An 18277-nucleotide genomic window follows, 5' to 3' on the forward strand; every position below is an offset into this window, starting at 1 on the left:
GTCAAAAAAGAAGCACAATTAAAACCCTGGTAGACTGTGCAAAAATAATTTGCGAACCCCACTTCCTTCAAAAAAGAACTGAACCACCTAAACTGGGCTTGACAGACCAATGGAGACTCCACCACAAACATCAGAAGAGCTGTAATAATAATAATAATAATAATAATAATAATAATAATAATAATAATAATAATAATAATAATAATGAGAGAATATGTGGTTGGAGGGATGAGTGATGGGTGGGCAACACAAGTGGTCTTTTATTACTAAAAATGAGCAAAATGTCAATTTTAAAAGGATGTATATATTGGTTTGTTGTATGTTTTCCAGGCTGTATGGCCATGTTCCAGAAATATTCTCTCCAGAGGTTGTGAGGTATATAGGAAAACTAAGAAAGGAAGGTTTACCACCTGTGGAAGGTCCAGGGTGGGAGAAGAACTCTTGTCAGTTGGAGGCCAGTGTGAATGTTGTAATTAATCACCTTAATTAGCATTGAATAACTTAATCTCCTGGTTTGTTGATGTTGTTTATATATGCTTTTAATCCTGCTCATGATTTGTTTTGGGCATGGCCCCATGTTAGCTGTACCAAGTCCCTTCAGGGAGATGGAGGCGGGATACAAAAATAAAGTATTATTATTATTATTATCTCCCCAAGGAGACTTGAAGCGGCTTACATGGGGACGAGCCCGGTCAACATCACAGAATATAACCACATATACAGTATCATAAAACAGAATAAAACAGCAACAATTATAAGCAACATAGCAGTTGTGATAGAAAAAAAACAACCATCAATGAGCCTGTAATAATAATAATAATAATAATAATAATAATAATAATAATAATAATAATTTCCTTTCCTTACTTAGTTTATCCATACCTCACAACCTCTGAGGATGCCTGCCATAGATGTGGGCGAAACATCAGGAGAGAATACTTCTGGAACATGGCCGCACAGCCCGAAAGACATACAACAACCCAATAATAATAATAATAATAATAATAATAATAATAATAATTATTATTATTATTATTATTGAGGAGCCGCGGTGGCGCAATGGGTTAAACCCTTGTGCCGGTTGAACTGCTAACTTGAAGGTTGGGCTGCTGACCTGAAGGTTGCCAGTTTGAATCCGTAAGATGAGATGAGCTCCCATCTGTCAGCTCTAGATTGTGGGGACATGAGATGGCCATCTGTCGGAGGTGCTTTGATTGTGCTTTTCCTGCAGGGCAGGGGGTTGGACTAGATGGCCTTTGGGGGTCTCTTCCAAGTCTATAATTCTGGTTGGGCCATGCTGGGAGAAGCCCAAAAGGAACTGAAGGTGTTCCAATGTCATCTTCAGAAACAGAAGTCCAAAAACTCCTTAAAAACAAGACAAAATATATATAGTGCTGTGCACTTTACATAAAGAAGAGACTGGAAGGAAGACAAAGCTGCTCCCCTTAACTTCCAGGCCTGAAATGGCTAGAGCCCTCCTCCTCCTCCTCCTCCTCCTCCTGCCATCCTTGAGGCATCCCTTTCCTTGGTGATGACACTAGAGAAGAGATGCGCCTCGCCTGTCTCCCCTCCGTCCTTCCTGGAAAGCGCGCCTCCTCCTCCTCCTCTTCCTCCTCCTCCTCTTCTTCCCCTTCCTCCTCCTCCCTCCGTTCTCCGGGGCTGGGCTGGGCGGGGATTGGAGGCTGAGCTTGCCTTAGCCGGAGCGCAAAGGACCGCCGCTCTGCCTTCCTCCTCCTCTTCCTCCTGCATCTCTTGGCCAGCCCTGGAGAAGGCGAGGTGAGTGGCTAAAGGGGGGGCTTTCTCAACCCTTTCTCCCCATAGATGTGAGTGTGTACGTGCGTGGTGGGCACCTGGCCTTGGCATCTCTGTATCTCCTTGTGCCACTGCCCAAAGAGAGAGGAGACCAGCAGCTACTGAATAAACAGGGAGGGGCAGACCCCTTCTCCCTCCCTTTCCATCCCTCCTCTTTGGAATTGGAGATTCTTGGTCTCCCCAGTCATGCCAAGGGATGGGATTGGCATTGTTCCCCTCTGATAAAGCAACACTGAGTAGCCAGCCCTAGCATTCCCCCAATGCCATCCCTCCCCAAGCGGCGCTGTCCATGGTCGCTTTCTCCCTCCCAGGAAAGGTCATTGGAGGCCTTCCTTGCCCATCTGGACCAGGCCTGCTTTGCCTTTGGGTCTCTCCTTGTTCCCCTCTGTGGCTGATGTTCTGGTGTTTTTAGGCCAAACCAGGCCCAAAGATGGTGACCAGGTGCAGCAAGGAAGGACACATGGCATCTCCTAAAGGAGGTCTCCTTGCTGAGTCGAAGGAGAATGAGGGAAGCAGGAATCCCGACTATCGAGACTATCAACTATCGTGGATATGCCGCCGTGTCTCGTTCACCTGCTGTATCAATAGCCCTAGCTGGTGATTTTATTTATGCATCGTTGTGTTGACCGGTAAAGCATGAGGGGCTTATCCACGTTCTGCCAAAGCCCCCACTAAAAGGGTCGGAATGCCTGCAGTTCCTTTGTGTGGATCTTCATTGCAGAATAGCTTCCCGGGGGATCGGGCACCCCACTGCTTCCCTTCCCTTAAGGACTGGCGGAACTCTGTTTTAACATTTCGGCACACAAAGTGCTGAGCTTTCCGTTCGGAACGTTCCAGTGGTTTGCAAATTAGGTTTCTGTAACGCCGGGAAAGAGAGATCAAGTCAACCAAGGAGCAGCCTTGGTGTTGTGATGACTTATTTGTATCCATTGTTTAATTAGCTGGGCTGGTAACTGAAGATAAGGGAAGCCTAGGCCTTCTGTGGAATTCTCCCCTCCTTTCCCAAAGCCTATCCTTGCAAATGTCTGGATTTCTTTTAATGTGTATGGAAGTCTGCATTCACAGTCAGGCAAACTTTTGGGGGGGGATCTGGTAGCCCCGATGCAGTGTGGATCAGAGTACACAAGTATTCGCTCCTTTTATTTGGGGCTGCTTGAGGAAAGAGCGATATTGATCCATGCATGTTCAGAGGTCTGAAGTAGGGCTTGGTGGGAAAAGGATGTCTTTCCCTCAGGAATTTGTGGGTACTTTTCGTGGTTGTATAGGCCTCTCCATAGGCAGTGGCACCATAAGCAGCAATAGTGGGGAATGGTCACTGTGCCCTTCTTAAGAGCTCCCCAGAAGCTCCTGACCAACCACGATTGGAAAGAGGCTATTATTATCAATGTGTTGTTGAAGGCTTTCATGTCCAGATTCCCCCAGGCAGTAAGCAACTAGGCGTTAAAGCTGCAAGGCCATTCAGTGCTAATCAGGGGGCCAATTGCAATATCCACACTTGCCTCAAGCAGACAAGAGTTCTTTCTTTCACTGTGGACATTCCACAGATATATAAACCCCACTTGTCTAGTTTCCAATAGACCTCATAGGTCTCTCAACCTCTGAGGATGCCTGCCATAGATGTGGGCGAAGCATCAGGAGAGAATGCCTCTGGAACATGGCCATACAGTCTGGAAAACTCTCAGCAAGCTATTGATATCCTTTGGTGTGCTTTCATAGAGCCTATGCAAAAGGTCTGACTGTAAACTGGGCAACTGTGATGCGTCTGTGGGCCAATGTCTTCTGCTCAGGATCTTCTGCAGGCTGCATGGGTTGCAAAACAAAATAATAAACACTTTCCCAACATCCATAACTAACCAGGAGGCCATTTCTGGTTTCCAAAACAGACATTTGTGGGTTGTTAAATAAAGTGAAAGATGAGCACAACAACAGCTAAAAAGTGGGTTAGCAAAGTCATTTACTTCAGAGTCAAAATCAAAAGAGAATGCACAAAAAAAGTATAGACTTCCTACAAAAGAGATAATACTTCAATTCTGAATATATTAAAGCTATCAAATATTAGAATAAGTGGGGAAGGGAAACAGTCTTGTGTTGTAGAGGAATTGAGAAGCAGGGTACTACTTGCTGACACAGACTGGAGCATTTTCAATGGGTGTTGTAAGACAAAGAGGAGGCCACATCTAATGGCTGTGATCACATTAGGGTTGGCAGCATGAAACCGCGTGAATCCTTGCCATCCCCAATAAAAATGAGGTCTTGTGTGCCTGTCTTCCTATTATAGGTTCAGGCCCTATCTATGTGGACAAGGACTGGAAGGAGACAGAAGAAAGGTGTTGAGGACCAGTTGGACGCTCTCTAGCTTGCCCTGCTCCAAATCTTGAATATCTCATTTTTGACATCTCTGGGTAATGGCTAAAGTGAGGATGGTTGGGATTTTTGCCATGCATTTTGCCATGGAAGGCATTTCTGAACGGCTACTGCTCTTGAGAGGTCTTAGCCATATTTCTCTCCAGCCCCATTAACCCCAGTTTTGTGGTTTGGAACTCCCAGTTTAATATGGCCGTGGATAGTTTGTATGAAACAGTTTTGAAAAGAACCTGCTTTAAGGATTGTCCTTTCAGATTTCGGAGCCTATGTGGGCCAGCAAGATACATGCATAAACTGTTGTGGCCCAGGATAAGTACATACTCATGGATGCACCACATCTTGGTTGTATCTCAACTTAGGGAGGACAGAAGGAGCTGGATCCCTCTTCCTCATGCATCTAAGCTGGACCTGGTATTTCCTTTTCTATGTTGCATGTTCAATGCAGAGTTTGCTTGGGGGCTGCTTGGATCTGAGCTTTCAGAGCTGGGATTCTGGAAGCTGTAGTGAAAAAAGTCAATTTTAAGATCTCTGGCTTCTCACAGAAGGAGCCATTTTTGCTCAAATCCAGTTTGAAAGTTTTACTTCCTTAGTGGTCAAGGGTGGACTTAACATAGCAAACACATGTATCAAAAATCTCACCTGCTTTTGGCTTTGACTGACATTGGTTCCAAGTTGCCTTCAGGATTTCTTAGAAGCTGCTTGTCTTGAAGACCTTCATCAGAATGATCTATTCAAGGGTCTTGTTTTTTCTTGGCTTCCCCTTCACAGTGGAAATGTGGGACATCTCAGACAGTACAACCCATTGGGATTTTTATCCTGCTCATGTCCCATTGAAATGAGTTCCCAATGGATCGTGCTCATTACATTGAGAGTATGAAATACTCTACACTGATAGAAATGGCTGTAGAGTTTTTCATGTTTTGATGGCCTCTTGTTCTCAATTTACATTACTAAAACAGGTCCTTTGGTAAGTCACTGGATAAGGCTCTCTGTAATTCCCGCCTTTGTGTATGTCCTAACTACTACTACTACTACTACTACTACTACTACTACAGTAGAGTCTCACTTATCCAAGCCTCACTTATCCAAGCCTCTGGATAATCCAAGCCATTTTTGTAGTCAATGTTTTCAATATATTGTAATATTTTGGTGCTAAATTAGTAAATACAGTAATTACAACATAACAGTACTGCCTATTGAACTACTTTTTCTGTCAAATTTGTTGTATAACATGATGTTTTGGTGCTTAATTTGTAAAATCACAACCTAATTTGATGTTTAATAGGCTTCTCCTTAATCCCTCCTTATTATCCAACATATTCATTTATCCAAGCTTCTGCCGGCCCGTTAAGCTTGGATAAGTGAGACTCTACTGTACTTTATTTTTATATTCCGCCACCATCTCCCCAAAGGGACTTGGTGCGGCTCACATGGGAACAAGCCCAGCAGTAACATAGGTAAAAAGACAGTCCATGAATTAAAACAGTATAAACCAAATAAAAATAAATAAAACAACATAAAACACAGCGATTAACTTTAAAAACCTGGCCATAGATATTGCATGTGTGGAGGGATGCTTGTGCCAGACTCTGAATAGGGTTCATGAACAGAATAAGGAGAATTGGGGTAAGGGCAGAGGAACGGTCTCATCAAGACACAGGAAAGGTGGGGAGCAGTGATAAAGTGCAATAAGAAGTTGTAAACAGCTGATTATCTGGCAGGAACTATTCAGACTATGGATTGTTTCTTCCACACTCCACAAGAAATATGACCTAACAGGCTATTGTCTCTACTGTGAAGAAGATTCTGAGGTTCACTTGCCTGAGGTTCCTCGGTTTGGATTGGATCCTCTTTTGGATATTTATTTGGTTAGCAACTGGACTGGCTGGAGGCCAATAATGCAGTGGGTGCCTTATCAATATCTGAGAAATGATGGACAGCCCCAGCCTGTGCTCATCACCTTATTGCAGCCGTGAGCCTGGGGTGGGATCAGGCCACCTGGATTAGGATGAACTGCTTCCCAGACTAGGCCAGGCATTGGAGGGAATCACTTTCACTCTGGGAGAAAGCAGAAAATCATGTTCGAAATTGCAAGGAGCAATTTTACAGAGCTAGCCCCACCCAAAGCCAGGGCAAAAGCTGCATTTTGACTGGAGATTCTTTCCTAGGATGCTGCCTTAAATGGGTTCATCTAGGGCAGAAGGACTAGCAACATATTCCCAGGGCTCTAGATAAGAGAAAGAGCTTTCCCAGCGGGGACTGAACTTGCAGGGGATTTTTGTATGCAAAGCAGGAGTCTTATAATTGGCAGACCTTCCTTTTCTGCCTTGTTGTGATGCATGGCTTTTCCAGAGAGAGTACCGATTCTGAAGATGGGTTGTAAGGACAATAGAATAATAGAATTATAGAATAAAAGAGTTGGAAGAGACCACATGGGCCATCTAGCCCAACTCCTACCATGTAGGAAAAGCACAATCAAAGCACCACTGACAGATGGCCATCCAGCATCTGTTTATAAGCATCCAAGGAAGGAGCTTCCACCACAGGATGATCATTTATTTTGGAAATTCCCTAAGAGTGATTGGTGCTTTACTTACATTAGAAAGAAGGGCCCTGTCCCAAGGACAGTTGCAATTGGCAGGAAGCAGCCAGGCTTTGAAGCTGCAAAAATATTCAATCCTAATAAAGCTGGCCAATTGCAACATTCACACTTGCCTCAGGCAGACAAGAGTTCTTTCTCCCACTCTGAACATTTCACAGATATATAAACCCCACTTGCCTAGTTTCCAATAGACCTCACAACCTCTGAGGATGCCTGCCATAGATGCGGGTGAAACATCAGGAGAGAATGCTTCTGGAACATGGTCATACAGTCTGGAAAACTCACAGCAACTCAGCGATTCAGGCCATGAAAGCCTTCAACAACACAAAGTGTATAATTGTTTAGCTCCACACATATTAAGGCGTAGTTACAGACTTGATTATGTATACCTGTCATGTAAAGAAATGTGGGAAATGGGCCCAAGGCTGTTTGAAAATGTTGAGTTTGGGGTAAGGATTGGAAGGAAAGAAAGTCTCCGAAAAGCAACTGTAGAAAAAAACTTTCTAGGCTTAGAACCAAAGCTAGGGATCAAGAGTTGTCCAGCAACAGTTGGCACATCTGGGCAGCAGACTAAGCAGGCAAGCATACAAGGCACCTCAACACAGTTTTCTCGTCCTATGCTCCAGCTAGCTTACAATCTTTGAATTATAGCAATTCTTTATACAGGTTTCAAATCCCCACTCAACCATGAAAACTTACCAGGTGATCTTGGGCAAGTTGAGCAGTCTTGACCTCAGAAAACCTCTTGCATTCAGCTCAGCATTAAGGCAGAAACAGCCATGCAAGCAAACAAGAATCACAATGAGTAAAACAATTTAAAATCATTAAAGACAACAAACTGCACAGTACGCCATTAAAAGCCCATCATGGTCAATTCCTAAAAGCCTGACAAAACAGAGATGTTTCTATTTGACAATGGGAAAAGAACAATCGGGAAACCATCCTAGCCTTTCTAGAGAGTAAGTACTCAAGTCTTGGAGCAGCCACTGAGAAGGCCCTCTCCCTTGTTTCCACCAAACAAGCCTGAAAAGCTAACAGGAGAAAGAGAGACCTGCAGTTCTGTGAGCTAGGACATTTCTGGAATCCTATGCGGATGGGAGGCTTGTTTTGGGGGCAAACTGCAAAGGATGCTACCCTGTTGGCTGTAGCTTGTAAGCAAAGCTTCTCCAGAACCTTTCTTTCTGAGTTGATTTGGTTCTTTCTGAAATCTTTAACCCAACAGGAATTTCCACCAGCCTCTTGCAGCTTGAGGAGTTTATGAAGTCCCCGCATGTGGATCCGTGACGGGATCTGCTTCTCCGCCGCCACAGCAAGATGGCAAACGTTTCTCCAGCTAAACTGGATAACATGGAAGCCCAGCAGCAGCAACAACAGCAGCAGCAACAACAAAATAACAACAATCGTTGGGAAAATGCTGAACACCATCATCCCCACCGACCCTGGGATGAGACCACTGCCACTGCCAAACTGTTTGAATGCTCTCGGATCAAAGCGTTAGCTGGTAGGTCGGGGGCTTGGGTCCAGACAGTATCAGATCTTAATCGTAGTCTTTGCCTTCCTGTCTTTCTCCCAGTCTGGGTCTTAAGGTGGATTACAAAGGTTGAAAGACATAAAGCTTAGAAATTTAAAAAGTAGTGGCTGGCATTCTTTTAATCAGTTACGACATTGCAAATTGGGCTCACCATTTCATAACTGGTTCCTGTTCACATTTATTATCATGGTGCCATTACAATCATTATGAATGCCTCATTAAAATACATACAGCCACAGCAACAGACAGGTTTTTGTAGAGCTGGTGAGCAGGGTGCTGAAGCATGATGCATCCAGTTTTCTCTTACTAGCATATTTGGTCACTTGAACAATCAACCATCAAATTCTTGCTGAAATCTAAAGGTTTTCATCTGCCTATAAAAGATTGCAGGGTGAGTCCCAGTTTAAGATCTTTAGAACTGTCACCAAGAATGTCCTCTCATATGTCCCCACCAGATGTATCTGTAAAGGTGGTATAATAGGGAGAAGGGCTTCCTAAAAGACCTAAAAATATGGGCAGGCTCAAAATGTGACTAGCTCAATCAATCCATCCGATCGCTTGGATCCAGGATGTATGGGATTGTATAGGTCAAAACCTATCCCTTTAGGCCGTGAGGCTGTATAGGTCATAACTATAAGACATTCTTACAAGGGGAACAGCATTTTAATCCAGTGAGAGTTTCCATTGTCTCCTCTGATGCATGTCAAGAGAAAGCCATGAGTGGTTTGCAAGGGGTCTGCATTTTGGACCCCTAGGTTCTCCCAGGTCTTGTTAAGGGTGAGGGGTGTCACCTAACAAGCTCAAATTCTGGCAGATGAACGAGATGCTGTCCAGAAGAAGACTTTCACCAAGTGGGTCAACTCTCACCTGAGCCAAGTCTCCTGTCGGATCAATGACCTCTATACAGACCTGCGAGATGGTTACATGTTGACAAAGCTGCTGGAAGTTCTGTCTGGAGAGCAGTTGGTAAGTGGTGTATGTGTGTGTCTTCATATGTCCTTGGGTGCTGGAGAAGACATCTAGCATTTACTTCCAAGGGCAAAATGGCCGGTTCCATAAAGCCAGATATGTAGCTGACTCTGCCTAGTATTAGGAAGAACATTCTAACAATAGAGTGGACTACTTCAGAAGGTGATGAGTTCTCCTTCATTGGAGAAGGCTGGGTGGAGGGAATAAAGGGTAGAGTCAAGGTGAAAAACTAATATGAGATACATTTCCTTGGGGACACTTCACTCCTGTTTTTCTTCTCCTTCCTGGAAGCCCAAGCCAACACGTGGCCGGATGCGAATCCACTCCCTGGAAAATGTGGACAAGGCACTGCAGTTCCTGAAGGAGCAGCGAGTTCATCTAGAGAATGTGGGCTCCCATGACATTGTTGACGGCAACCATCGTCTGACGCTGGGCCTGATCTGGACTATCATCTTGAGGTTCCAGGTAAGGGTGAGGGACAAATGGGGAGCATAGTGTGGTGCTGCATGTGGCTTCCTGACATTTGCTGAGTCCACAAAAAGAAACTCTGGAATGGACAAGAGGTCCATGAGAGCTGTGGCTATTATTTTGCCTCTCCTGGAGCTTGCACCAGTCCAGATTTTGATGGCAGGGTTGTAGTGGGAAGGGAGGAGTGGTAGGTATGGACCCTTGCCATTCTGTCTTTCCCCATGGCTCCTTCTCAGATCCAGGTGATTAAAATTGAGACTGAAGACAACCGAGAGACCCGTTCAGCCAAGGATGCCTTGCTGCTCTGGTGCCAAATGAAGACGGCTGGGTGAGCAGGGGAGGGTTTTTAGGATGGTGGTGGTGACTGATTTGTTAGCAGAAGCACGACTTCAGACTTAAGTCTCTATTCAATGGGCAATTGAGTAAAACCCCTCTTGATCCCCTCTCCCATCATGATCAGAGTCTTATGTCGTTTTATTTTACTTTAAAAAAAACATTTCCCAGTTCATATTATAGTTTAAAAATAAAACACAAATGATACGACCAATGGTAACTGCCGGTTCCCATGTCAGTGGCATGGTAAATCCATGCTATATTTTAATCCAGGTTTTAAAGGAGCACTCCAAGGTGTGGAATGGTGGCCTTAATTAAGTTCAGAACTTTGGATAGCTCCTTTGATAGAATGGATTCATTACTTGGGAGCCACCAGCCCCCATTTGAATACTACCAAACCTTAACCACCAAACCTTAACATTTCATGGTGAAAAGTTCTAGTTCTGCATTGTACAGATGGCAGAAAACTACATCCAAAATTTGTAAAAAGAATTTGCACTAAATTAATAAATTGGGGCCCCAGCAACAACTTTGGTGAGCATGAAAAGCCATAGCAAAGGAATGTTGTTGTTTATTTACTTGTATCGTACCTTTCCCCTAGTTTGGGACTCAAGGCAGCTTGCCACAAACTAAAGCAAACAGATTTAAATATTATAAGTGTTTTAGAAAAAGGAACATCCTCCCATGTCAGTAGGGCCCCTCATTTTCCTAAGCTCCCAATTACATTGCTCTAAGTTACCTTTTGCCATTTGCTTTGAGTGAAATGGTCAAGAATGATCACTTCAATATAAAGTTGCAGGAATGCCTGCTTTGCTTTAACTATTCTTCCCTTCTCAGGTACCCCGAAGTGAATATCCAGAACTTCACTACCAGCTGGCGAGACGGGCTAGCTTTCAATGCTCTCATCCACAAGCACAGGTATGAAGAAGGGTCAAGGCTGCTATGGCACAATTGAGTCAGGCTGGGTTTGGGTTTGGATTATCGATGTCAGTAGTTGCCTAAGAGGGACACAATATCTGCCTCTTAGTTAGTCTAGGGCAAAAACACATCTAGTGTCTTCGTAAGCAGCTCATGTCTCCAGTCAATGGTGTGTTAGGAGTGCGGAGCAGAAATGTAACTTGTCACATCAGTTTACCCTCTCCATAAAGTGGGTGTCAATCAGAATGAGGGAGGAATCTAAAATGCATTCACACACTGAGGGCTGGAGTTACAAACCGTGATTATTCATCACAAGAAGTTTGTTTGATGTAGGTGTGGCAATCATTGAACTCTCCAAATTTCATTGGACTGCATCTTCCAGCATCTCTCACTCTGTGCTACCTAGGGTCATGGAAGATGTATTCCAGCATCTGGAAGTCTCTACCTCACCTGTTGTTTAAAGCCACCCCTCTCTGTTATAACAAAGACAGAGGGAATATGGGCAAGGGGAGAACTGGGATCTTTCATCTCAGTATCACCTTCTGATTCTCTCCGCAGGCCGGACGTCATTGATTTCAGGAAGCTAACCAAATCCAATGCTGCCTACAACCTCCAGCAGGCTTTCAACACGGCAGAGCAACAGCTGGGCCTTGCCAAACTGCTGGATCCAGAAGGTAATGTCCTCAATTGACCTGCTGAGTGATGAACAGGAGGAGGACCTATCTATAGCTGCTTTGAGATAGGAGAACGTGTACTTGGGATGTTCCATTCTAGGCAGCAATTCCTATTTAAAGCCAGGCGGGTCCAATTTTGCTGGAGATCCACTGCTAATGGAAACAAGAGATAGTTATGGGTGAGGAGAAACTACAGACCTATATTGGAGTATATTTTCTGTATATTCACACCTGGCAGGCTGATATTTGAGGTCCACGACTGTTCCAGAGGATAAGAATTGTGTTACACATGCAGGCTATTCTCTCTTCCTATAGTAGAAAATCCTATATTCCTATATTCAAGAAAATCATAGGATCTCTGTAAGTTAGAGCACTGTCATAGAAATCTCCAGCAAAAAAGGGATGTCCTAATTTTGGGGAGCATTCAGTTGCTTACCAAGGCTCAGTTGAGGACTTCTCTGTGTTTTCTCGCTTGCCTTTTGGCTTCCTTGGTGTGTTTGTGTATGTGCGTGTGTGCAGTGCTTGCTGTGATCTCTTTACTCTAATCACATCTCCCTGATCTGCCATGATCTGATTGGTTTTAATCTAATCATTCTAATCAGGCCGCCTTTTAATCTGCCTCGCTGGCTTTTAATTCCTCCTCCTGCCTCTGCCAGCCATTTCGCTCCCTCCTGCCTGCCTTGCCGTCCTTTCTTCTTGAGCCGCCTTCTGGAATCCCTCCTGCGCTGGATGAAACGTGAGACATGCAAACCGCCCAGCTGTGTTGCGGAACTCCCTGTATCCAGGCCACACTTTTCTCATTTGTAGGCGAAGGATTTCATCCGCTGTCTGCTGAACTAGACATCTGATAGAAACCCGCTCATTCTGTCCATCCTGCTCATTCTCCCTGCCTCCAGCTTCATTTTGATTTTATCTCTGCTTTTATCCACTGGTTTTTTTTTTCAATTTCCTGACAGAAATGTCTAGAATCCTCACCAAAAGGTTATGTCTAGTAAGCAACTACAGTATGGCCCCTTATTTATTTATTGTGTCAGAAGCAAATTGAGAATAGTTATAATGTATTTTAAAAACCACAAACAAAGTTTAAAACTTGGCATTATTCTAAATATCCTTTGACCAGAAGCTGGCCACTTGGAGTGCCTCTGGTGTCGCTATAAGAAGGTCCTCCATTGTGCACGTGTCAGGGCTCAGGCTGCACTGTAGTAGGTGGTCTGTGGTTTGCTCTTCTCCACACTCGCATGTTGTGGACTCCACTTTGAAGCCCCATTTCCTAAGGTTAGCTCTGCATCTCGTGGTTCCAGGGCGCAGACTGTTCAGCGCCTTCCAAGTCGATCAGTCTTTTGTGTGCCCAGGAGGGAGTCTCTCATCCGTTATCAGCCATGGACTGAAGTTCTGGATTTTTAGCTTGCCACTTTTGGACTCTTGCTTGCTGAGGTGTTCCTGCGAGTATCTCTGTAGATCTTAGGAAGCTGTTTCTTGATTTAAGTCATTGGCATGCTGGTTGATATCAGAACAGATGATGGGCCAGAGATGTCACTGCCTTGGTCATTTCATTATTGGCTGCTATTTCCCAATGAATGTCAGGTGGTGCAATACTGGCTAAACAGTATAATTTCTTCAGTGGTGTAGGGCATAGACATCCTGTGATAATGCGACATGTCTAATTAAGAGCCACATCCACTGTTTTAACGTCGTGAGATGTGTTCTTCCCTGAGCATGCACACTCAGCAGCAGAATAGCAAAGAGCAAATGCAGATGTCTTCCTTGTGTCTGGTTGTGATCCCCAGGTTGTGCCAGTCAGATTTCGCATGATATTATTTCTAGCACCCACATTTTACTTTATATTCAAGCAGTGCTTCCTATAAGTCAGAGCATGGTCCAGAGTAACTCCCAGGTATTTTGGTGTGCTGCAATGCTTTAGTGGGATTCCTTTCCAGGTAATCCTCAGGGCTCAAGATGCTGGTCTGTTCTTAAGGTGAAAAGCACACATCTGCATTTTAGATGGATTAGGAATCAGCTGGTTTTCCCTGTAATAGATAGTAAGGGCATCTAAAGCTTTGGAGAGCTTCTGTTCAACCATTTCAAAGCTCCCTGCTTGAGCGTTGATGGCACAATTGTCAGCATAGATGAAACTCTCTGTCCCTTCTGACAGTGAGTGATCATTTGTGTAAATATTAAACATTGATAGAAGAAACACACTCTCCGGAGGCAGGTTGTTCTTTTGTTTTTGCCATCTGCTTCTCTGGCCCCTGTGTCCACAAGATATATGTTCCAAGACCTACCATAGATACCTGAAACTGCAAATGCTATATGTTCCCAAATTATGAACAAGATATGTTCAGTAGGGTTGTTCTCAAGTTGAATTTGTTTGCAAGTTGGAACTGGTACATTTTAAGTGTAACTCTAGCCAAATAGATAGATAGAGCACACATAGGGAAGGGTGAATACCCCTGTAGTGTTTGTTTTGTTGTCTGTGCCCCTGTTGAGAGGATTTCTCCTCACTTGTGAGAATTGGATTTTGAAAAATTTTGCTTGTTGTGGAAACAAGGATTGCTGATCAAGCTTCAATGGAGACAACTTTTCCCCATGATAACTCTTCCAGGAATGGATTTCCTTTCCACTACACTGTAGAACTAATGCAATTTAGCATTACTTTAACCATCATGGCTCAAATGCTATGGAATCATGGGATTTGTAGTTTCACAAAGGTTCTCCCCCCGGCCAATATTTGCTGGTGCCTCACCAACGTACAACTCTTCTGACTCCATAGTACTGAGCTATGGTAGAGGAAAGGTGGTCTTACACTGCAGTAATTCTACAGTGTAGTTGCATCCTGTGACATGTAGCCCAGAGAGCACCCTTCGCCCACCACTGCTCTCCATAGACTAAGGTTCCACAGACCAATAGAGAACAGAATCATCTTTCAAGGTAATTGGATATGCTGATTTTCTCAACTTTTTGCTCAGTGTTCTCAGCCAAAGTCTGTAGTTTCTTTCCATCTTCTGCTTGATATGCATTCCAGGTGTGAATGCACCAAGCCATATCTTCTCCCTTTCCCAATCCTTTTCTCTCTGCCTGCAATTACAGATGTTAACATGGAGCATCCTGATGAGAAGTCCATCATCACATATGTCGTCTCCTACTACCATTACTTCTCCAAGATGAAGGCCTTGGCTGTAGAAGGAAAGAGGATCGGGAAGGTGAAGTTGAAATGGGAGGAAAGTGGTCCTGACCCTCTTTGCTCAAGCAGGAGGTCTTTCTTCCTCTATTGCTGGGAAAGCTGTGATGTTTGAAAAAGGCATAGTGGTGGCTCTCCAAGGTAGTTGTCTAGAACAGACAAGCTGTAGGAAACTCAGCTATCACTCGAGAAGGACCGAATGCACACAACAATATGTGCTAATTTAGGATGCTTAGTTTAATGACTATCTAAAACTCATGTGGTGACAGTGATATTTCTGGAAAAAATGGCTAACCTCTGTGATTAGCAGAGGAGAATTGCCATCCATCAAGGAACTGCTACTAATGGAGGAACTTATCATGATGTAAATAATTGAGGAAGCTTCGTTATTCCAGCTGAATGAACAAAGAGCTCAAGCTGAAGGATGCTGGAAGGATGGGTTTTGTAAGAATAGCCTTGAGTCTATGAGCCCCTCTTTCTTTGGATCGTTCCATCCCTGACACCTAAGAAAGGTTTTCCACATCACTTTCTTTTCCCATGTCTGTCCCAATCTGGCTGTGGATGTGCAACTTACTCATGCCCTTCCTTTTATGCAGGTGCTAGATCAAGTCCTGGATATTGAGAAGATCATTGAGCGATATGAGTCTCTGGCCAGTGAGTTGCTGGAGTGGATCGAGCTCACCATTGCCATCATCAGCAATCAGAAGTTCGCCAACTCCCTGGCTGGGGTCCAACAGCAGTTGCAAGCCTTCACCGCTTTCTGCACACTAGAAAAGCCTGTGAAGTGAGTGGATGGGAAAGGAGTGTTGCAGCAAGACAGTGGGGAGATGGTGGCTTGGTGCTGAATGAGGCAACAAAAGAAGTGGTGGAGGGAAGGAGCTTTCAGGAGTTCAAGGAGTGCATCATTGTTGTGTGCTTTCACATTGTTTCTGATTTATAGTGACCCTAAAGCAAAACTACGATGGGGTTTTGTGGAGCTGAGAGTACGTGACTCAGCCAAGATCACCCAGTGGGTTTCTATGGCTGAGTAACTTGCACCTTTATCTCCAGAAACATAGTCCAACATTTAAACCACTACATCACACTGATGCATGCCCTCCAACATTCCATGGATGAAAACCAGGGTATATGTGGCCAAGCAACATCAAAGTGCGATCAAGATGGCAAATGTTATTGTGGAGGAAGAACACACAACTGGAAGGCAGTGCAGCACTTTGTTTTTGCCTGAGCCTATTGGAAAGGGCAAGGTTTTGCTTCTTCCCTTCCTTTCCCTTCTGTTGAGTTAATTGAATGCAAACTACTTTTGCACTTTTGAACTTAGGAGCAATTGAAATAAACCGGGAACAAAACTGAGGAAAGTAGGAGGAGAAAGAGACTGGGACATTTTAAAGCTACTGAAAAATATAATTTTTTAAATCGTGTCAGAAGCGACTTGAGAACATACTGCAAGTCGCTTCTGGTGTGAGAGAATTGGCCGTCTACAGAGACGTTGCCCAGGGGATGCCTGGATGTGTTACCATCCTGCTGGGAGGCTTCTCTCATGTCCTCGCAAGCTAGAGCTGATAGACAGGAGCTCACCCCATCTAGCAGATTTGAACCGCCAACCTTCAGGTCAGCAGTTCAGCTGGCACAAGGGTTTAACCCATTATGCCACCACAGGTACTAAAATAAAATGATGGAGCATTAATTAGGGGCAGTTGGAGGATATGGGAGAATTCCATGAGTCTGATGATGGTACAAGCAGAAGCTGGCCCTCTGAAAGGCTGATCTTTTGCTTACTGCTTATTGCCTGCAGGTTTCAGGAAAAGGGGAACCTGGAAGTCTTGTTGTTCTCCATCCAGAGCAAACTCCGAGCCAACAACCGCAAACTCTACATCCCCAAGGAGGGAAGGAGCATCTCTGACATCAACAAGGTGAGAAATTGGGTCAAAAGGCAGGGTTGGGATCAGAGCCGGCCCTAGGTATTTTTCAAGTGTAGGCGAACAGAATTTTGGCAGGGCCCCCCAAACCAATCACTGAAAAATAAAAGCGTTAGATAAGCGAAAATGTTGGATAATAAGGAGGGATTAAGGAAAAGCCTATTAAACATCAAATTACATTAAGATTTTACAAATTAAGCACCAAAACATCGTGTTTTACAACAAATCAACAGAAAAAGTAGTCTCAACTGCACCCCCGTATGTTTTGCGCCTGAAGCGACCACTTAATTCACCTCATTGTTGGACTGGCTCTGGTTGGGATGTAGGCAGTCAGCTCATCAGAGACACAAATGCAAAGTTTGTAAAGAAATACCGAAACCTGCATTTCTCCCCCCCCCCCCCCCCAACCCCATTCATCTTACTCCATATCTCTTTCTCCTGCTATTTCCTCTCCTCTTGCCAGGCCTGGACCAGGCTGGAGAAGGCTGAACATGAACGAGAGGTAGCCCTGCGCAATGAGCTGATCCGCCAAGAGAAGCTGGAATTGCTGGCTCAGCGTTTTGACCACAAGGCCATCATGCGGGAAACCTGGCTGAACGAGAACCAGCGGCTCGTCTCTCAGGTAATTGGAGGGTAAAGGCTTGTGCAGACCTGGAAGAAGTCATGGAAGAAATTACAAAGGGTAGGGAGGAAAATTTTAATTCCAGCTCAGGAAGTGGGTTTGTGTTGTTTTTCCAGCCAGTGAATGGAAAACAATGCAAATTCATCTGCTGCTCTTCATGTGTTACATGATCCTATCTGCCTGACTCAGCTCCCCACCCCTTTGTTTCATCTCTCTTCCCAGGACAACTTTGGCTATGACCTCCCTGCAGTGGAGGCCGCCATGAAGAAGCATGAGGCCATTGAGGCAGACATCTCCTCCTACCAGGAGCGCATCCAGGTGGTGGTAGAGTTGGCCCAAGAGATGGAGTCAGAGAGCTACTATGACAGCAAGCGGATCAATGCACAGAAGGACAATGTCCTGCGCCAGTGGGGGCTCTTGACGGAGCTGGTCAGTGCCCGGCGAGCTCGACTGGAGCAGAATTTGGCCCTTCAGAAGATCTTCCAAGAGATGGTCTACATGATTGACTGGATGGATGATATGCAGGTGAGGGCATGGAGGGGGGTATTGGTGATCCACCCTATCCAGATCAAGGACCCCATCCCCACAATAATATACTGCAGGTTTGTTTTTTAAAAGCTTTTAAAAAGTTTTGTTGGATGATAACTTCTCAGTCCCTCACGCAGCATGTTCAACGATCATGCTAGTTGTAGGATTTTGGTAGTTGTAATCCAATGATGTAACTTTCCAAAGTGTTGGTCTGGAAGAACCAAGCTAAACGAGTTGGTCATTCCATTGTCATTTTTCTGGAACCACTTACCATGGCTGTTTGCACTGGTGACCCATCTTTCCATGAAAACCAGCTCAAAGGAAGCATGTTGGTTTTGTATCCATTTATCTGAGAGGCT

At 44.5% G+C, this 18277-nt stretch overlaps 1 protein-coding gene across 1 annotated transcript in view; it reads left to right on the forward strand.

Annotated features, from left to right (window-relative positions):
* Positions 1 to 1492: 1492 nt before the first annotated feature.
* The window catches only part of sptbn4 (spectrin beta, non-erythrocytic 4), a 78476-nt gene continuing 61691 nt past the window's right edge, over positions 1493 to 18277 (forward strand). The window contains exons 1-12 of the mRNA XM_008113809.3: positions 1493 to 1776; positions 8001 to 8279; positions 9124 to 9275; positions 9570 to 9743; positions 9983 to 10074; positions 10917 to 10997; positions 11556 to 11671; positions 14759 to 14871; positions 15446 to 15633; positions 16645 to 16762; positions 17232 to 17390; positions 17613 to 17915. Coding sequence (XP_008112016.1) covers positions 8093 to 8279; positions 9124 to 9275; positions 9570 to 9743; positions 9983 to 10074; positions 10917 to 10997; positions 11556 to 11671; positions 14759 to 14871; positions 15446 to 15633; positions 16645 to 16762; positions 17232 to 17390; positions 17613 to 17915 — 1683 coding nt within the window. The 5' untranslated portion in view covers positions 1493 to 1776; positions 8001 to 8092. The remainder of the gene's footprint in view (positions 1777 to 8000; positions 8280 to 9123; positions 9276 to 9569; positions 9744 to 9982; positions 10075 to 10916; positions 10998 to 11555; positions 11672 to 14758; positions 14872 to 15445; positions 15634 to 16644; positions 16763 to 17231; positions 17391 to 17612; positions 17916 to 18277) is intronic.

This window comes from Anolis carolinensis, unplaced genomic scaffold (assembly GCF_035594765.1).
Source record: "Anolis carolinensis isolate JA03-04 unplaced genomic scaffold, rAnoCar3.1.pri scaffold_10, whole genome shotgun sequence".
Classification (NCBI taxonomy): domain Eukaryota; kingdom Metazoa; phylum Chordata; class Lepidosauria; order Squamata; family Dactyloidae; genus Anolis; species Anolis carolinensis.